Genomic DNA, 21,602 nt, shown 5'->3' with positions numbered 1-21,602 from the left:
ATAAACTACTTGGAACTCACAGCTGGTCTTTACGCCTTGATAAGCTTCAAGCACTCTCCAGGGCAGGTCGGTTGTCTTAAAGATGGACAACATGTCTGCAGTAGCCTATATAAACTGTCTGGGCGACACCAAATCTGCGGATCTAGCGAATTTGGCCCAAAAACTTTAGCTGTTTTGTTTGGAACACAAAATCGCTCTGAAGGCGGAATACCTTTCAAGGAAATCGAACATCTCGACGGACTAGAACTCCAGATTCCTCCTAGATAACAGCGATTGGAAACTCAACGTTTCCGTGTTCAGGTTTCTGGACAAGATTTGGGGTCCCTTGGAAATAGATCTATTCGCAAGCAGACTAACATTTCAACTGGAAAAATACTTCAGCTGGATGCCCGATTCCGGGCCTTTAGCAGTGAATGCCTTTCTCCAATCTTTGAAAGGTCTCAGTGCCTACGCCTATCCCCCCTTTGATATGATCCAAAGGGTTCTATAGAAAGTGAGACACAAACAATGCTCCCTTTTTCTAATAACTCCCTTCTGGCCCGCTCACGCTTAATTCCCCACCACTCTCGAGCTGGAATGGGACCCCCCTTTCTAATCCCTCCCCTAGAATATCTCCTAACAGACATAGATGGCAGAATTCACCCCCTAATCCAGACAGGGAATTTGAACCGTCATGCTTGGAAAGTGTCAGGAGATCCATTGAAGTCTCTGGACTTTAGTCTACAGCTGAAACTCTCCTCAGAGAGTCATGGTCTCCAGGTACCCACTAGAGATACAACAACATTTGGAGAAGCTTGGTTCGTTGGTGCCTGGAGAGGAACCTGGATTCCCTTAAGGCACCTATTGTTGACATAGTTAATTTTCTTTGCAAACAATTTGAAAGAGGTCTTAGCTACAGAACCATCAACTGCTATAGGTCAGCTATCTCCGCTGGTCACATCCTCGTGAATGGTAAAACTGTAGGTAAAACGTCATTATTTCTAGAGTTAGAAAGAGCATTCGTTTAAGAAGACCTCCAAAACCCAAATACGATTCTTTTTAGGACGTAAAGCTAATTTTAGACCTTTTCTCTAATTGGCCGGATAACACTCTCCTAAATAGAAAATACCTTTCAATCAAACTTGCTACTTTTTTATGTCTAATTTCTTGTCGAAGAGTCTCCGACGTCAAAGCTTTAGAGGTTTCTAATAGGTCCTATAACATGTTTGGTGTTAAATTTGAGATTTATAGAAGAACTAAGACTATGTCCGATTCAATTTTCTACCCTCGCTTTGGTTCTTGCCCTAAACTTTGTGTTGTTGATTGTTTGAGAGAGTACTATCACAGAAGGTCTGTTTTTCGACCCCCTGATGTCAACGAATTACACATTTCCTTTGTTAAACCACATAAAGCTATATCCTGAACCCCAATTGCTAGATGGGTTAAGACCACTGTGAACTTAGCAGGCGTTGATTTATGTAAATATCAAGCTCATTTTCTTAGAGGTGCTATGGCCAGCAAATCCCTCTGGTCTGCTGGTAAGTTGGATGACATCCTCTAAGCTGCTGATTGGTCCAATGCTAGCACCTTTGCTTGACATTATTGCAAGCCTATCGAGCATATGTCTGATGTTGTCTTACAAAGCTACCAACATGCATAATGTACCCTCTGTTCTTGTAATGACATTGTGATTCTCCTATTACCATGACTAGAGAATCTGGATTTCATTAAAGACACAGAGACTGACATTATCCCACCCTGGGATATGTTATGTTGTATTTATTTGCTCTTCTGTTTACAGTTCTAGCATATTAATTTGTATTATTCAGTACTGCAATTTTTTATTGCTTTATTTCTTTGTATTTCCTCCACGATTTACTACTCTTTCTTTTCAGATAACCCTTCCTAACTACAAGATGTTTGGATCCATCGTCACTTCTTCTCTCTTCGCATTCTACACCTGAGGATCCTTTGGAAGTTCTTTGGACATTTTGAAGTCTATTTGTATTTCTTGGACTTATTCTTCTCTGCATTTCCACATTTAAAAGAGGCAGATTGATGTTGGTTCATGCCCTTAATGTATTTTCAATGTTCTTTTATGGAATTCTTTTATTGTGATGTATGCGGCTGCTTAGAGACTGCATTAAAAGATTATGCATAATCTCAGCCTTTAATGAAATCCAGATTCTCGAGTCATGGTAATAGGAGAATCGCAATTTCATCGGCATGTCTCATCATGCCTTTTAACATGGGCAGTCTCTGACTTGTCCAATGTGTAGAACCTAGAGTCTCAAATAAAAAGTATTTTCCTAAAGACTCTTTGTGCAATGTAACTCCATGGCAAGCTGCTGCTCTTGATAAGCCATATTATCATCTGGAGTTGATGGCTTTGCACAGTGGCGTAACGAACCTTCAGGGGGCCCCCCTGCAGTAGGTACGTGAAGGAGCCCCCTCCAGACTCAATCTAGAGCTCCCCAGCAGAAGTGCGGTGCTGACGGTGCCCCCTGGAGGGTGAGGGCAACCCGCACCACGGGGGCTGCAGGGGCCTGTGTTACGCCCCTGGCTTTGCAGGATATAAATCTAGATCATTATCCATGGGTGGATCAATATTTTAGTCATTCCATGGGTCTGCTGGTAAATTAGTATTGTCCTCATCATCATCCCCCAGGCTGTGTATGTTGAGACACCTGAGGTGTTATGCGTAAAGGATCTGAGCCTGGCAAATGTGGTAGTGTTGAAGATGGTGGAGGGGATTGAGGATTAGGGTAAATAGGGCTGTCCTTCTTTTTCTTGAGAGGAATTTTATAACTAGTGTCCTCAAAACTAACTTTCCTTTTGAAAGGTGTTTTAGCCAAAATATGTCCAGTATCTAGATTGATGTAGATTTTCTTCTGTTTAGGGTCTAGTTCTTCTTTCATAATGTCCAGGAACGGTTCGGAGGCTTTGGAAGGCCCTCTTTCAATTTCGGCGCCAAGGATTTTGGTGCCAAAACAGGGTTTTTTTTAATTGTCCTTTACAGCGGAAGGTTTTGGTTCCAAACTGGACTTGCCTTTCAGAGCAGACATTTTCAGTTTTGAAGAGGACTTTTCTCGGCTCCACCCTGAGCCGGAATGCTTGACTGGTTGTTTAGGTGATGGGGCTGAGGGCGGGCCATTGGAAACATCATCTCGGTGCTGACCATGGCTCAAAAGTGGAGGTGCTGCAGAAGCCTTTTGTTTGGTCAAAGAGAGTTTGGAGGTAAAGGGCCTTTGGTACTCACTGCACCCTGTCCAGGTGGAAAGTCTTTGGACTTCAACTTGATTTCCAGTTTGGCTGCCTCCTCTTCTGCTGCAGACGCTTCAACCTCTTCATTTTCGGGTTCTTCCCTGAAGATATCCAGAGTATGTTGGATGCTTTGTCCCTGTATTTCTCTCCGTCAATCCTAATGATCCTGTAGAGTCTTTTATCAATTGGAATGACGAACAAGCCTCACAAGCTTTTCCTTTGTACTACAGTGAGAGGCACATGTTGCAGACTTTATGCAGGTTGGTGCAAGGGTACTTGGAGTGGCACCGAGGACAACATTGAAACAAAGTCCATTCCATTGGCAGAAGGCTGGCTAGTTCGGAGCGGAGTAGAAGACAACTGACGCAGCTAGGCCCAAAGGCCGCCCATGATGTCTTCGACCGAAGATGGAGAGTTTCTCGATTGATTCGATACAGGGGGAATAGTGAAACGCCTGTGATAACAATACCCTCGAGGGAACAGTGGATTGCGCATCGAGTGGATCCCGAAAGATGGTTTATAACTGCAACACCACAAACCACGTCCGAATCAGATGGCAGAAAGATAACAATCTAACAATAGAGTCAATGCCCATGTGCAATATCACCAAAGTGAGGAGTACTTGGTGACTAGAAAAGATTTCTTCGCAGATAAACAACTTACAAACATCAAGACCCAACACTAGATGGCAGGAGTATGCAAAGCATGAGTATCTACACCACACATGCCTTGAACAAGTATTGTCTGGCATAATACGTAGTTACTGAGATGTCTCAGAGAAGAAGGAAAATAGTTCCATTCTTAGCTGCCACATATGACAAGAATGTGCACCAACATATTGGCAGAAAAGGATCGGAGGATATACGGAAGGATGTAACTAGTTGAGCATTGCTGCAGATATGCCAGACCTTGATGGTGATAGGACCAGTGACAAATACACAATGATTTGAAAATAGACCATTTGGTTAATGCAAGCCAGTGAAGAGTCTTAAGGTGACCGAAAATGGAAGAAAGAGCAATCTTGACTATACATGGTGCGTGTAATAGAAGCTTGCAATCTGTATATCTGCATTGCACCTACTATGTGTTTGAGGAAGGCTTGAAAAACAGATGCTGGTTGTGTACCTGCTCTCTGTTAGCAAAGGTTGTCCTTCTCTTGGTAGTGCTATAGTCAGTCTCTGTGCTAAGTGGAAACTTGAAACTACAGAAAATCTATTATACTAAGTGGAAACTTGCACTGATGCTCTTGCTGTTAATATTCTGGATGCATGCTGAAGAAAGCCATCAATATACCTGACGTGTGAGAGGGAAGCTTCCGCTGTGGATGCTTGTACTGCAGCTGTTGCACACTTGAGAGAAGCTTGCACTGTGGAAGATGGTATTGTACTGGATCTGTGTGTTACAGAAGTGTGCGCTTCAGATGAGTGAGCAGCACAAGGTTGCATTGTGAGTTCCTATACTGCACTTGTTGACCAGGGCTGCTCGATTCTGACCAGTCACCTATGTCAGTGAGCTGGGGAATTCTGAGAAAGCGGGAGTGGGGGTGAGAGGGTTATGCATTTAAACTCCACTTGTCACCATGTCACTGTTCCTTTCTAGCATTTTAACTTGTCAACAATGTAAAACAGCTAACTGTTTTGTATCTCAAAGCTCCTCTCTCCACTAACAAGGCTAAAATGTAAAGAGACAAATTCCATCACTCATGATGACTGATGCTCCAATAACTTTCCTGCAGGCTGATACAAAGTGTCGCAACAAAGCAATGGCTGAGATGGGGTGCGTCAGGGTGACACTGTTAGAATGCTTTCCAGTGGGCTGCACCAAAATGCACCTAATAATTCAAGCATGCAATGGCAGAGTGGGGTGACCCAAATTCCCTTTCTATGTTGTCTGTAACTTACAAACGGTCTGTGAGACAGCTGAAGCAGTCCTTGGCTTCCACCTAATAAATTCAGCCAAAGGTGAGGCAAGGGGAACAAAATTGCATGCATGACAAAGAGAAGAGGGGGCAGAAATATGGAGTCAAAAATGTTTTGGTAGAAGATAGAATGACAATTAGAAACAAAGATAATAGAAGAGTACCCATTTATCAACTCATGAAGTGATAAGAAAGATCATGCAATTTTTGTAAGATCTAGACACAGGAAGAGATGCAGGTCAGTCAACTTTCAATCACAAGACATACCCGAGTATTCTTCATTCTTGATATGTCTGAGCTCCTCTTGCATTTTCACATCAGCTACTGATTCTTTAAATAACAAAGAAAAAGATTACAATTTTCAAGACTATTAAGGGCACAACTGCAGAATGGGGTTACTGGAGATTCTGCTGATAAACAAGAGCTATCTAATGGAGAACTGTTCATGAGGAAATCTGTTTGCTAATTGCATGCCTGTCTAATAAGGCAAAATCATAATTGCTAATAAAAGAGTGGAAGCAAACAAGGAGGCTTTGTCTGACAGATCAATGTTGGTAGAACAGAATATCCCGAATATGGGAGAGACTCTGGTCCCTTTGAAGAGATCTTGAACACTGAGGTCCTCCACAAATGGAATGGCTGATGACAAAGACTGCGCAGTCTGTTTCCATAGACAACCAGCTAAACCCCCTTGAGAATGCCTGCAGCAGATCACAAATATGCCCGGTGGGTCTTCCCTGGAATGGAATGCCAGTGTAGTTCATGAGATTGTGGCTACTTTATTGGGCTAGTTGTTGGAAAGCCAGACTGGTGTGGTGATGATGGGTGGAGCCTTCAGACTTCCGACTTCCGACTTCCGACTTCCGACTAGGACCCTGACCAGTCATAAAAAATGTAGGTGGTGCAGTCCAGCTGATCCTAAAATGTCCTTGAGGCTCAGACATACTCATCAGAATGACTTTAAAGCAGTCTTTCTGAACCACTCTAACTGCTAATTATAACTATTCCCTTTTCTGTGCTCTCCGAAATTTCAGAGGAAGTAGTTTCTCTTGGGGATAGTTTGTATTTTCATTAGATGCTTTTATCTTAACATTGTGGTATCTATCTCTGTCTACAGCTTATACTGCTCTGTGAGGAACGTGTGCATTACACTGCTTCACATGCTCTACTGGAATCAGAGGAAAAAGGAGTCAGCTGCAGTACTTGTCAGCTGAGGATGGGTCAAACTTTAGATCTGAATGAAGAAAGACTCATTGCAACAAACTTTGTCGTCAGAAGGGCTGTAAAGTTTTTAAAATGTGCATGAATTCAATAAACAGGAATTGTCAATAGGGTAGGGGAATGCTACCTGCTAAAAGGAGAAGGATGTGCGGACCTCCTAGTTTATTGACAAGAACTGTAGAAGCTGGCTTAGTCCCAAACAAAAGGTGATTATATCAGAACGATATCTGAGTGTGTAAGTTGTGGAGCAGCGTAATTTAGGCTCCACCCTTATACGTAACAGAAATACAATTATTTACATGAAATTGACATTATATTTACTGTGTGCCTAAACTTCATTAACTTGTGTAAAGCATTTTAAATGCATTAATGAAATGCACTCATTGTAGGGATAAGAGATTTATACATATATACACTAATGTTAAGCTGAAACATGTAACCATGAATTCTTTTTCACACTTTGACACTTACACTTCAAGTTACACCGGCTTGTGTAAACATATATTTTTTTAACTCTTTATTTTTTGTTTTTAAACAATATGTAATCATTACATCATATTCAAGCATAGACAGACATTTCATTGTGTATTATCCGATGTTAGTCAATACATTCAAAAGAATTGTAGAAAGAAAAAAATTGTAAATAAAACACGGAAAAGAAGGGCCTACTCGTCATGTGGTTGTTACTGGGCACCCTCATTGACATCAAACCACACATTTTACAATTCACATTGTTTACAATCCTAGGGTATTCAAAAGAGGGCAGTCAATGTGTGCACAAATATCATTAATCCAGAATCTAGTGGGAATATATCCCCTCTCTTATAGCCACCACTTTGCAATTGAACTACAAGATTATCACAATATTACCACCTACAGTAAAAGGCATTACATACACGAGCCACTTCCAGGGGTCTATGTTTCTGTTTCCATATTAGTGTCCTCAATAGTGTCTTAAATCTGGGCAGCAAGGTAAGCCTTCAGGGGATCTCAAATATCTCTGGGGCAGGAAGACACAGGGAGTAGCTCAGCATAGGTACACAATGTTTCCTGACAATAGGTGAGATCAGAGATCCAGTCCTTAAATTTGGGCGCCCTGCCCTGCCCCTGCCCCATCTTCAAGCGATACAGCACTTAGCCATTAGTAAAGCAAGTGATATAAAGCGATGGTGGGGCTTCACCACCAGTGCAGTGTAACCTAGTAGTGCTATCAGGGGATCAGGCTCCAAGGGAAGGGCTGTCATCTGTGTTAGGGCCTCAAAGACCTGCCTCCAGTATTTATTCACCCCTGAGCAATCACAGGCCAGATGAAGAAAATCTGCTCCTATGCATCTACATCTGTCACAGCGGTTTGATTCCTTCAATTTGTATTTACACATTTTGACTGGGGTGTAATGAAGGTGTAATACTACTACTAGCTGAGAAATGCTTCGTTTGCAAACAACAATAATTCCATTGTTCGTCTGTGATCTCTCATCCTAGTTATGTATTCCAGCGTGTTCGAGAGGAGCTAGGGGCAGTTTCTTACTGACCATGGATGGTATGGTAAAGTCTAGAGACAACGTGCCGGTGAATCAGCTTGTAAAATCATGTGCAGCGGAGCCAGCTTGGGGAGTTCCTGAGGGAAAGCTGGGGAAATGTGTCGAACCCCCTGTCTGGTCTGAGCCTCTAATAAAGGAATATGTCTGTGTAAACATATTTTTTACTCCCGTTTACATTTATTCCTCAAGTTACACATGTGCATGCTTAACCATGTATTCAAAGGGCATGTTAAATGTTTAGTTAAACTTAGCCTGACTACAGGTCTCAACTGAAATGCATTTTGCTTTGGCAGCATGTTCTTTCTTTCTTTACAGGTTTATTTAGAGAAATGCTTATTGTTTGTCTTAGACTGATGATGGGAGGCCTGCAGGGAAAAATTTGCCAGTGAACATGGAGAATTAATGGTCAGAGGAGGTCTTCTCTTCATCAGGTACCAGGATGGAAAGTTGATCAAGGTTGAGCACTACAGTCTAAGCTCAATGTGATAGGAAACTGAAGGGATTTTGCAGATGCACTCAAGGAACGATTTGGTAGGTTCCTGGTAATGTTAAAAGAGATAAGGACTTTTCTGAGTCTCTGTTCTCACAGTTAGGAGATGTTGAGATTCCCTTTATACTTCGAGAGGCACCTCTCTGCTTGCCTTATTCTTGTAAGTGTGAAGCTTTATGCTAAACACTTGTTTTCTTTTTCCAAGACTTCTACTGAAGTCTAGACATGCTGACACCTTATGTGCTCCTGAAATACTGACCCTTAGTAGATGATCCCATATTTGACTTACGTTTCGTACAGAGAAGTTAAGTTTTTATGGAACACCTGTCGGACTTATTTTGTTTCTTTATTGTTGTGGCTGTCACAATTCTGTTTCTCGTTGTATTGCGCCTCAACTTTCTGAAATATTTCAGCTTATTTACTGTATTACTGTATTTACTGAACTTATTATTGGTTGTCTTATATATTGGATTGATTGGACATCAAAAATAAAACCCTTTAACTGTATTTTGCTATTCCTGGTCCATATTTTGGAATCACCTTGGCTTCACATGTTAGAAATGTATTGTTGAAGTCTTCTCCCTTTCGATGCTTCACGTCAACCAACAAAGGTTCATATGACCATAAGAGATTACATTGTATTGCTCAGTGCTCTTTCGGTTTCAAAGAAAGGAAGGCGTAAGGCTTGATATGTTTAGTGAATGGTTGTGACTTTTACCTACATGTTCATGTGCCATGCTGGTTAGCTGTCTGTAATGAGTATGGTTGGGTCAGCTTAAGCCTGTAGGCCTGGGTATGTTAGGTAGTTCCCTTTCCCCCCCTGAAAATAAAGACCAAGATATGGTACACAGTCAGCTGAATGTGAATCCTTAATGGTAATTCATGTGCATTAGCTCGGCACTCATAAGCAGTTAGAGACATTATCACTATAACAAGTGTTGTAATGGGTAAGACATGTGCCCACAAATCCATATGTTAATGCCACAACATAATCTATGACCTACCCATTTAGGTATCCAAAATATAGAAACCAAGTTACTTATGTGCAGCACCTCATATTGAGAAATGTCTGCTACAACAGCCTGTAATAAAGCAAAATGCTAAAATGTAGACAGACGCAGTACATACCAGTACACAGTTTCTTCTTAATTTCTCCAAGATCTTCTTCCACTGTATCCTCAGCTACTGGTTCTTAAAATTAAATAAGAAAGGTTTCAATAACAAGACCAATTAAGACAAATACTATGATGGCCAAATAGATTCCTGACAGAGGTGCCTTGAAAAGTTGACAGAGAAGAAAAAAAACATGCACACAGAGAGCGAGTGAGAGGAAGAAAGAAACGAAATGATGAAGGCAGCATTAAAAAGATGGAAAAAACTGAAGGAAGCAATATTCACAGTATCAGCGGAAGAATCACTAGAGGCCTAAACAACTGTAGATGAGTTTCTGCATGATTCTAATGTAGGTCATTCAAACGCAAAGCAACTGCAAAGTCTCAGTGACTTCACTTTGGTTCTTCCTTTAAATAGAGCTGCCCAAGCTCGAGATGCTGCCAGGTGCTGAGGGTAGCAATCAACACACACAATGCGATACAGTAAATATTATGGGTTTGATTTGGAGTTTGGGGGATGGGTTACTCTGTCACAAAGCTTCGGACTAAACCGTTCATATTATTACTAGTGAATTATATCATGTGGCATTTGTAATATGGGGGAGGGATATCTGTCACATTTGTGATGGAGTGACCCATCCACCAAATCTTTTAATCAGGATCTCAGTAATTTAAGATTCAGATAAAGGTATCACTTATAACTGTCCAAATGTATTACATAGACGCAACACAATATGATGGTGATTATTGGAGAAATTAATGTAAAAGTATATTTAACAATTTTATAGGGTTCACTCATGGAAAAGTATTCTTTCTATTTATATCTTTGAGGTCAATTAGAAATGTTGCGAAATGTAAAGTAGACTTTTGGGCCTGGTTAGTGTTATCACGATCACCGGGGAAGCTGGGAAGTATTCTGTTGGAACTGTGATGAATTTACCAAACTGACTTTCATTAACTGAGGTGGAACCATGTCACATAAAAAGTGAGGTCAACCATTAGCCCACAGGCTCGATCAGTGAAGCAGGACTCATTTGAAAGAGACATTCTGACCAAAAGGCGGAACCTCTGGAGCCCAAATCAGGATCCACTGCTACAGAACAGTGTACTCTCTCTTTGCCTCTTTCATGTTATAGCCTCAATTACAAGTGGATCAGATTAATTCCCAATATTCTCCTGTTCTGGAATTGCTCTTTCCGTGGTCTAGGTAAATCCGGGGCAGAAAAATTGCGTGAATTAAAGTTTCTGAGGAATGACCAATACACAATGATTTGAAAATAGACCGTTTGTCTATTGGGAGCCAGTGAAGTGTCTTAAAGTGACTGGAAATTAATGTAAGAGCATTCTTTACTATACATGGTGCATGTGATGGAAGCTTGCACTCTGTATATCTGCATTGCACCTACTCTGTGTGTGAGGGAAGCTTGAACTACAGAAGCCTGCTGTGTACCTGTTCTCTGTTAGCAAAAGTTGTCCTTCTCTTGGCAGCGATATAGTCAGTCTGTGTGCTAAGTGAAAACTTGCACTGATGCGCTTGCTGCTTATGTTCTGGATGTATGCAGAAGAAAGCCTGCAATATACCTGATGTGTGAGAGGGAAGCTTCCACAGCGGATGCTTATACTGAGGTATTGCACCTTCAGAGAAGCTTGCACTGTGGAAGACTGTATTGTTCTGGCTCTTTGTGTTAGGGAAGTGTGCGCTTCAGGTGATTGAGCTGCACATTGTGTGTAGGAGAAGCTTGCACTTGGATTAATACGCTGTTCCTGTTCTTTGTGTGAGAGAGTACTCTACTGCATTTCCTATACTGTGCCTATTAGTACTGACAGAAGGATGCATTGTGGGTTCCTGCACTGTGCTAGTTGACCAGGGCTGCTCGATTCTGCCCAGTCACCTGGGTCAGTGAGCTGGGGAATTGTGAGAATGCTGGGGTGGGGGTCGGTGTGAGCAGGTTAAGCATTTAAACTGAAGTCCACTAGACACCACATCACTGTTCTTTCCTAGCGTGTTACCTTGCCAACAATGTAAAGAGACTGTTTTGTATCTCAGTGCTCCTTCCTCCCCTAACAAGGCTAACATGTAAAGAGACAAATTCCATCACTCATGATGACTGATGCTCCTATTACTCTCCTGCAGGCTGATACAAAATGTCTAAAAAAGGCAAAGGCCGTCACGCATCACATTGGGCGTGTGCTAACTACGCCCACTCTCTATTTCTCCCGCACAGTGCCAAAATTGGGCCAGCGAGCAAGGGGTTAAGCAGAATACTTCCCTCCGACAAACTTCAAGCATAATTATGCACATGCTCTGCTGGAATCAGAGGGAAAAGGAGTCCGCTGTATTACTTGTCAGCTGAGGATGGGCCAGACTTTAGAATTGAAAGGAAAAAGACTAATTGCGACGAACTTTGTGGTCAGAAGGGCTGTAAAGCTGTGAAAATGTGCTTGAATTCAATTAACAGAAATTACCGATAGGGGTGGGGATTTCTACATGGAAAAAGGAGATGGATGTGAGGCCCTCCCAGGTTATTGACAGGAAGTGTAGAAGCTGGCTTAGTCCTGAACAAAAGGTGAGGACATCAGAATGATATCTGATAGTGTGAGTATGTTGTGGAGCAGCGTAATTTAGGCTCCACCCTTATTTGTAAGAAAAATACAAATATATACTGGAAATTTACATTATATTTAATGTGTGCCTGAACTTCAGTAACGTGTGAAAAGCATTTTAAATGCATTAATGAAATGCACTCATTGTAGGGATAGGAGATTTATACATATATACACTAATGGTCTGTTGAAACATGTAAGCATGAATTCTTTTTTACATTTTGACACTTAGACTTCAAGTTAACCCGGCCTGTGTACATGTATTTTTTACTCCTTTTACATTTATTCTTCAAGTTACACATGTGCATGTATAACCGAGTATTCAAAGGGCATGTTAATAATAATAATAGGCACATTTATAAAGCGCATGGTTACACTCAGCCAGTGTGTCCCCGCGCTGCGATGCAACTGCACAGATTCCACGCCCTGAAACCTCACCTCTCCTAGCTATCCCGGGGGAAAAGGTACGTTTATATTTTTCCTAAAAATATTTTCCTGGGCCTCCATTCGAAGACACAAGGGAAGCCTGTTCCAGTGCTGGGCAGCAAGCAGGCGGAAGGAGCGTCTGTCCATCCTAGCTCTCTTGATAGCTGGAACACACACCAGACCCGTCCCACCTGATCTCAAATGGCGTGTTGGGGCATAGGGGGTGAGTAGCTCAGACAGATAGGAGGGAGCCGTCCCCTGCAAAATACGATGACATACACACAGTGCCTTAAATAGGACTCTCTCCCTTATTGGCAGCCAGTGGAGCACCGCCCTTGCTGACTTCGCAGAGGCCCTCCACGGACGCATAAGAACCAAGCGCGCTGCTGCGTTCTGCACCCCCTGGAACCTGAGCATGCACTTCGACGTTGCGCCCAGGTAAAGAATATTGCCATAATCCAGGCGCGATGTCACCAGGGCATGGACCATGGTCTTCCTGGCTGCAGTAGACAGCATATCCATCCAGGGTTTTGCGATGGGCCCTCAGGACTCCAAAACAGGCGCCTGCCACCCGCATGGTATGGTACTCAAAAGAGAGCCTCGAGTACAACCACGCCCCCAGGTTCTTTCCCTGCTCGCAGGGCACAGGGGTGGTCCCCAGACTGTGGGGCCACCAAGCTGCTGACCATACCAGCGGGGCTTTCCCCACCACCAGCACCTCGGTCTTATTGCCATTCAACTTCAGGCAGTTATTAGCCATCCATGAGGCCAGTTCTTGAAGACATGCCACGAAATTGGAGGCTGCCAAGTCCTGTGCCTGTGTAAGGGAGACCACCAGCTGCATGTCATCGGCATAGGAGACGACCCTGATCCCAAACCCATCCGCAATCTCCGCTAGAGGAGCCACGTAGAGATTGAACAGGGTCGGGCTCAGGGTCGATCCCTGCGGTACCCCCGTCTTAATTTGCTGACTTTTGAATAATGGGAGCCCTGCCTCACATGAATGCTGCGTCCCAACAGAAAATTCTTCATCCAGCTCAAGGCACTGCCAGACACACCTCCTTTCCTCAAACACTGCACTAGAGTATGGTGGGCAACAGTGTCAAAGGCAGCACTTAAATCCAACAGGATCAAGGCCGCCGTCAGACCCGCATCCACATATTGCCTGATGGTTTCAGTGGCACAGAGCACGGCAGATTCCGTCCAGTAACAGGCTCGGAATCCGGACTGAGTGGGATGCAGGAGATTGAATTTCCCAATATGCGCTGTCAGATGCATATTTACCACTTTCTCCCCAACCTTGGCGAAGTACGGTATAAGAGAGATGGGGCGAAGATTATCCAGTTGATCTGGGCCAATATGAGGTTTCTTGGGCAGCGGTAGGACCACAGCTTCCTTCCAGCATCCTGGTACTGTACAGGTCCTGAATGAAGTCTCCACCAGGTGTCTGATATATGGTTCCAGGCTATCCAAGCTCCCTCTCAGCACTTTAGGGGAGCCGGGTCTCTGTTAATTCTTTAGTTCTCAACTGAAATGCATTTTGCTTTGGCAGCATGTTCTTTCTTTCTTTGCAGGTTTATTATCATGATTCTCATTATTTAGAAAATTGCTTATTGTTTGTCTTAGACCGGTGATGGTGAGGCCTGGAGGGAATAATTTGGCAGTCAAAGTGGGGAATTAATGGTAGAAGGAGGCCTTCTCTTCATCATGTACCAGGAAGGAAAGATGCTCAAGGTTGAGAACTACAATCTGAGCTCAATGCAATGCGAAACTGAAGGGATGTTGCAGATGAAATCAAGTAAATATTTGGCTAGTTCCTGGTAATGAGAAAAGAGGTACTTTTCTGAGTCTCCTGTTACTTTTGAATCTCTGTTCTCACACTTAGGAGATGCTGAGATTCCCTTTATATTCGAGAGGCACATACCTCTCTGCTTGCCTTATTTTTGTAAGTGTGAAACTTTATGAGAAGTGTGGCTCAGTGGTTAGAGGCAGCAGACCCAGAAGCTGAGATCTGTCCTGGACCAGGGTTCAATTCCCCGCCTCGGCGGGTCTTGGGCTAAAAATTCCACGGACTCGATAATTCTCGCCCCGGTGCCTCCTCGACTCACGGGTTCACACGCTGCGACTCTGGGCAATAGCTTGCTTAATCTCCACAATGGCCCCTCGCGGCGGGATGCCTGACTTTCACCTTGTGGATACCCTGCTATCTCACAGGGGAATACCAGGAAGGGTTCCCTAAGCAAGCGCCGGGAAACCCACTGCGGGTAGCTGTGCGCTATATAAGCTCAACTACATTTACATTTACATATGCTAAACACTTGTTTTCTTTTTCCAAGACTTCTACTGAAGTCTAATCATGCTGACACCTTCTATGCTCCTTAAATAAAGACCCTTAGTAGATGATCCCATATTTGACTTATGATTAGGAGAGAGAAGAGAAGTTTCTATGAAACACCTGTCTGACCTATTCTGTTTCTTTATTGTTGTGGCTGTCACAATTTCGTATCTCATTGTATTGCGCCTCACCTTCCTGAGATATTTCAGTTTATTTGCTGTATTGCTGTATTTACTGAACGTATTATTGGTTGGCTTATATAGTGGATGGATTGAAAATTAAACCCTTTAGCTGTGTTTTGTGATTCCTGTTCCATATTTTAGAGTCATATTGGATGCACAAGTTGGAAATGTATTGTTGATATCTTCTCCCTTTCGATGCTTCACGTCAACAAACAAAAGTCCATACGATCAATGGAGAAAAATCTTTAATGACTTGACTAAGAGATTACATTGTAAGGCCCAGTGTTCTTTCAGTTGCATGCAAAGGAAGGAGTGAGGCTTGTTATGTATAGTGAATGGTTGTGACTTTTACCTATACGTCCATGCGCTGTTCTTGTTAGCTGTCTGTGATGAACATAGTTTAGTCAGCTTAAGCCTGTAGCCCTGGGTATGTTAGGTAGTTCCCTTTCCCCCTCTGAAAATAAAGACCAAGGTATGGAACGAAGTCGACCGAGTGTGAGTCTTTAATGGTAATTCATGTACATTAGCTAGGTTTCTCGGCACTCATAACCAGGTAGAGACATTAGCACTATAACAAGTGTTGTAATGGGTAAGACATATAACAACAACTCCATTTGTTAATGCCACAACCTAGTATATGACCTATCCATTTAGGTATCCAAAATATAAAAAAAACATGTTATTTATGTGCATCACCTCATACTTGGAAACTTCTGCTACAACAGCATGTAATAAAGCAAAATGCAAAAATATAGACAGAAATAGTACATACCAGTACACACTTTCTTCTTAATTCCTCCAAGATCTTCTTCTACTACAGCCTCAGCTACTGGTCCTTAAAATTAAATAAGAAAGGTTTCAATAACAAGACCAATTAAGACAAATACTATGATGACCAAATAGATTCCCGACAGAGGTGCCTTGAAAAGGTGACAGAGAAGAAAAAAACTGAGAGGAAGCAAGAAACGAAATGATGAAACAAGCATTGAAAAGACGGAAACAACGGAAGTACGCAATATTGGTAGTATCAGTGGAAGAATCACTAGAGACCTAAAGAACTGTCGCTGAGTTTCTGCATCATTCTAATTTAGGTCATTCAAACACAGAGCAATTGCAAAGTATCAGTGACTTCACTTTGGTTCTTCCTTTACATAGAGCTGCCCAAGCTCGAGGTGTTGCCAGGTGCTGAGGGTAGCAATCAACACACACAATGAGATAATGTTAATATTGTGGGCTTGATTCAGAGTTTGGGGGGATAGGTTACTCTGTCACAGACCTCAGGACTAAACCTATCACATTATTACTAGTGCATTATATCCTATGGCATTTGTAATATGGGGGAGGGATATCTGTCACATTTGTGATGGAGTGACCCATCCACCAAATCTTTAATTTAGGATCCTAGTAATTTAAGATTCAGATAAAGGTATAATTTATAACTGTCCAAATGTATTACGTAGACGCAAAAAAATATGATGGTGATTATTGGAGAAATTAATGTAAAAGTAGATTTAACAATTTTATAGTGTTCACACCTGGGAAATTATTCTATCTATTTCTGTCTTTGAGGTCAATTAGAAATGTAAAAAAGAACTTTAAAGTGGTCTTTGGGCCTGGTTAGGGTTATCACGATCACTGGCAAAGCTGGGAAGCAGTCGGTTGGGACTCTGATGAATGTACAGAACCGACTTCCATTAACTCGGGCAGAAACTGGTCACATAAAAAGTGAGGTCCAACAATCAGACCACAGCCTCGAACAGTGAAGCAGGGCTCATTTGAAATAGAAACTCCGACCAAAATGAGGAACCCCTGGACACCAAATCAGGATACACTGCTGCAGAACAGTCTCCTCTGTTTTTGCCCCTTTCACTTTATGGTCTCCATTACAAGTGGTTCAGATGATTTCCCATTATTTCACAGCCATGGAATTACTCTTTCTGTAGGTATAGGTAAATCTGGGGGCGGGACAATAACGTGGGTTAGAGTTTCTGAGAAATGGCCTGGGGTATTTGGTGTTTCTGTGCCAATTCCTGCATAATAGTTTGCCCTGATCTTTCACATGGAGACTTCGGATTCTGAAAATCAGATGGGCCCGTAATTCTAATTATCTGGACCATCGCAATTTATTCATCACTCATAACGAAGGCTCATTTGTAATAGTCCTAACATTCAGAATTTTCTGTCTGCTCTGGAGCTCCTCATTCTGTGAGTCTATTAAGGACAGCCAGAGCTATTTTACCACCTTCATTGAAATACTTTTTTAGGTACTCTGGTGTCTGTGGCAATATGTCACACACCGCACTAGGACCAATTACTGCTCGAGTTCATAGCTTTTGGATAACTCATTCTTGGGTTTGTGCAAATGATTTCTAGGATTCGTGGGAATCAATGGGAATTAGGCAAGTCTCCTTTACAGTTGCAAACCACAGAATTTAAGACTATTTGTCAAACTGGTAATTTAAACAAGGATAAAAAGGTGTAAAGGTGGGATGATATGCCTATCAATAAACTGCACACTCTTGTGCCACAGGAACCTAGATTTGTACTACATTTACATGAAAATCTCACAGCTCATCTGTGGCCATATTACACAAGACTCCTGGGGGAGCAAAGAGCGTTTCCGCACGCTTAATGAGCCCCCAGGGCACTTTGGTAGTACAGAAGGCTTCGTAGATGCTTGTGCAGCTCCTTTTGTGATATAGATAGTGCTGGCGCACATACAGCACCAGTGCTATCATTAGAGGGTGTTCACTTATTTGTGGTCTTATGTAAATGAGGGAATCACTTTGCCTCTGCACCCGCACCAATTACTGACGTGGGCGCAGAGGCAGACATGCCGTTAGAAGGCGCACTGAAAGTGTGCCACAAAAATGTGGCACACTTTCAGTGCGCCTTCTAAATGTAGACCTCTAAAGGGATGAAAGGGGGTCCCATGGAACCCCAAACATCCCCTTGCAGGCGGGTGCAGCCACTCACTGCCCCAATCTGTAAGGGGATATCTAATCCCTTTCCAAAGTGCAGGTGGGTTGCAACCTGCACAGAGAAACATAGAGCAGCTTTTAAATAGCTGCTCTGTATTTCTCTTGATTGCTCTGCCCTGTGGGCAGCGTGAGTTTGTGGATACCCCACAGGCAGCTCATTCTTCATGAAAGCTCACACTTTCCATGTTTGCACCAGACACACCTGCCTCACTGGGGGTGAATGTCTGAAAAGTTTCAGCGCTCCGTCCATCATCTCCTCGTGTTTGCTGTGTTCACCCTAAGTTAGCAGGGTATGCCCAGATGTAGGTCCCTTGCTCACTTTGTCACTGGATTCAAGCTAGCCTGGCTGATGAGTGCTGTTAGCCCAAAAACGGTCCCAGGATGCTTGTTTCCAGTCCAGGGAAGACATGGCTTGGCAGTTCGGGCTGGACTGTTCCCATGAGGGACAGGGTCAAGACTGATTTGCATATACCTGTGTCTGAACTGGGGTGGAAAAGTGAGCTGAAAAACGGAGATGGATTAAACCCAGATCTGTGACTGCGGGTCAGTGTCTGAAAAGTTTCAGTGCTCCGTCCATCATCTCTTTGTGTTTGCTTTCAAGGTGCGCCATGGCACAAACATGGAATGTGCGCCCTATCTGTCATATGGTCCCTGGTTTGTTGTGTGTTAGAGGAGGGACTAGGAGTGGGTGTGACTGGCATAATTCTCTCTAGCCCAATTACTAATAATTAATACAAAATTACTCATGATTATGCGTGGCTATTTTCTTAGAGCAAAATGCACCCTTGCATTCATAATAGGCCCAATGATGTATTTTGCAGTAAGAAAATAGCACAAAATGTTATAGGACACGAACACCAGTAGGCATCAGCAGCTCTCTCTCTGTTAGTTCATTGCTCCTGTGCTCCTGTGATGGGAGTTTTGCCCCAAATTACTCTTAGTTACTCAAGATGACATAATCGTATACAATCTCACAAGAGTAATGGGTTATTACTGAAATTACTCTGATTTCTCCAGCGTAATTAAAACATTTCCCAGTCCTAGAGGGAACTGGATATCAGTGTGATTCGGCACGGCTGTTGCGGTTTGCTGAGCAACCAGAGAAAAACTGGGGCACTACTGGAAGGAATTAATGCAACTCGTTTGTATGCTTGCACTGACAGGGAATGCGGTGTGTGCCTCACACACGTTTCTCCGAATATTCATGGGTGCCGATGGCAATGCCATTGACATGTTCTGTGCCCGATTCAGTTCAAACAGATTACCAAGTTTAATCAATGCATTTTAATAAATGTCCAATATATGGTTTCAATAATAAAGTGTCAGGAGTAAATTTGGTTTATGTGTTCTTATTTTTATTTAATGTATTTCAGTAATATTTGTGATCCCTCAATGTATCCATCAGTTTTATTTGCAAGTGAACATTTCTCTTCAAATGTTCACAGCACATTTTACACAATAATTAACTGTCACTTACTTACATTCTTACTCCTGGTATTTAAAAGGAAAACTGAATAATTTCACCATAAGCTTCTTCAGATAACCTTCCAGAAGACGCAAATGGGGAAATGCTTAGGAATGAAACTGAAAGATGAATGAACAAGTAACAAATAAGAAACAAAGACAGACAATGGACAAATTGAAAGGATGGGGAAGAAAAATGGGAAGGTGAATATGAAATCAATGTTTTAAAAAATATATATATATAAAAAACACAATCGGAAAAAAGGATTAATGGGAGAGTTGCCCTTTGCTAAGATAATTAACTTGAAATACAGAACTGAAAATGTGTCTCACGGATGCCCATAGGTAGCACAGGAAGAGATAAAAGTTGATTAACGCTGCAACAGAAAACATCCGAGCACATTCTTCCTTTTCGATTTCCTCAACATCACCTTGCACTTTCCCATCAGCTACTGGTCCTTTAAATGAAAAAGAGTAAGGTTTAAGTAAAAAGACAGACATCGGCAAGTACCAGGATGCAACAAATGGATGGCAAACAGGGGTACACAAAAGCATGACAAAGATGAAACAACAGAGAACACACAAGAATGGAAGCACGAAATGAAGGAAACCGTTAAAATGAATGGAAGAAAAGTATAGCGATTTGTTTCTCCAACAAGGGGGAATCCCTTGTGAGAGTTCTACCCTTGTAGGCAAAAGTTTGCACTATTTAGAGGTCTCTGTGCCTTCAGAGGTGCCACCCCTGAAAAGGCTCCTCAGAAATCACTTTGCTGAATGGCCACCATGTTTCATGAGACTGCTCAGCAAAACTTTTTGTTTTTCTGAATCAAACCCCCGAAGCAGGAGTTTAAAAAACATAAAAATAAAATAATGACCCTGACACCCTGGGAGTTGTATCTCAAGGTGTGAGGGTGAATTAGAATTTTTCCTTTTTGAGGACTCAATGCTTTTCCTGCTGGCAGAAACATGGTGGTCTACATAATTCAGTTCTGTTCAGTTCAAATAGCTTTATTCGACAACATGTATCATAAAAGTATTATTTGACATTCATGCAATAAGACAATTTATCTTTAGTAATAAAAATATCTTTAGATATAAAAGTGTGTTTAAAAAAAGTTCTTGGCATGACATTATTAGCAGCGTGTTAAAATATAAAGCATAAAACAAGTCTCACTAAAAATATTAATCTTAGAAGAATATGCACATGTTGCTTACTACGAGTCCCTTTCATCTCAGGTGCTAGTGCTATATCCATCATAAACGGTATTCATATATGTTGCAAAGTCATCCTGTGCCCTGGGCGCACCCCAACTTTTTGCTGACTGATACTGGTGATAACTGATTTTGACTGACACTGGGCTCTGCCTAACCAGGCCCAGGGCCAGTGCTAAGCTGAAAGAGACACATTAGAATACAGTTAAAAAACTTTAACATACACTACGGTACACTATGGTAAGGTGGGGTACCCTTGTAATTTGCATGACCTACCCCATAAGCCCCTAGTATATAATAGGGCAGGGGATTGAAACTACCTAGAAGTCCCCTGTACCCAGGGGCATGGCAGTTTAGAGGCCGCAGGTTTTTCAGCCATTGCATGTGTGCACTGCTGAAGCATGAGGTCAGTTTAAAAACAGCCCTGGGTGCCAGGACTGCTTTTAAAAAGTAAAATGTGCCCAAACTCGACTTTGGTTTTAGGGGCACTTAAAAATGGATAATCTACAGTGTTTGGTATATTAGGGACCTCCAGGGTCTCCCCTAGGTATCCCAGGGGTGGGGGTCAGTTATTTATGAGGTACATCCGTATAAAATGGGCTTTTATATGCATGGGTAAAGTGAAATTTCACATTTCACTCCCCAAAGTGTGGTAAAGTGCTGCTCCAACCTGGGGAGGTCATGCAGGAAACTAACGCGTACCCCCAACCTCACAATGTTATATCATGGAACATTGCGGGGTTGGCAGGCAAAGTTACAGACCCCCTATGGATACAGTTTATTAGCAAATTCACGCTAATCTGTCTTCAGGAAACATGGCTGGTGAACTGTGATATCGCGCTGCCAGGTTATAGGGCATTCTTTGTCCCAGCA

The 21,602-nt window shown here is 42.4% G+C and overlaps 1 protein-coding gene across 4 annotated transcripts in view; it reads right to left on the bottom strand.

The window, feature by feature from the left end:
• LOC144768726 (interferon-induced very large GTPase 1-like) overlaps nucleotides 1-21,602 on the bottom strand; it is a 519,921-nt gene that overhangs the window by 350,239 nt on the left and 148,080 nt on the right. For 2 of the 4 annotated variants that reach the window (XM_078652601.1, XM_078652602.1), the window contains 4 exons: nucleotides 19,835-19,975; nucleotides 15,845-15,907; nucleotides 9,542-9,604; nucleotides 5,429-5,491 (listed from right to left, as the gene is read on the bottom strand). In XM_078652601.1, the coding sequence (XP_078508727.1) occupies nucleotides 5,429-5,491; nucleotides 9,542-9,604; nucleotides 15,845-15,907; nucleotides 19,835-19,975 (330 nt within the window). The remainder of the gene's footprint in view (nucleotides 1-5,428; nucleotides 5,492-9,541; nucleotides 9,605-15,844; nucleotides 15,908-19,834; nucleotides 19,976-21,602) is intronic. The other 2 variants (XM_078652603.1, XM_078652604.1) reach the window with 1 other exon arrangement.

This window comes from Lissotriton helveticus, chromosome 7 (genome assembly GCF_964261635.1).
Source record: "Lissotriton helveticus chromosome 7, aLisHel1.1, whole genome shotgun sequence".
Taxonomy (NCBI): Eukaryota; Metazoa; Chordata; class Amphibia; order Caudata; family Salamandridae; genus Lissotriton; species Lissotriton helveticus.
The sequence above is the reverse complement of the archived record's forward strand: the minus strand, read 5'-3'. Positions and strand labels throughout refer to the sequence as shown.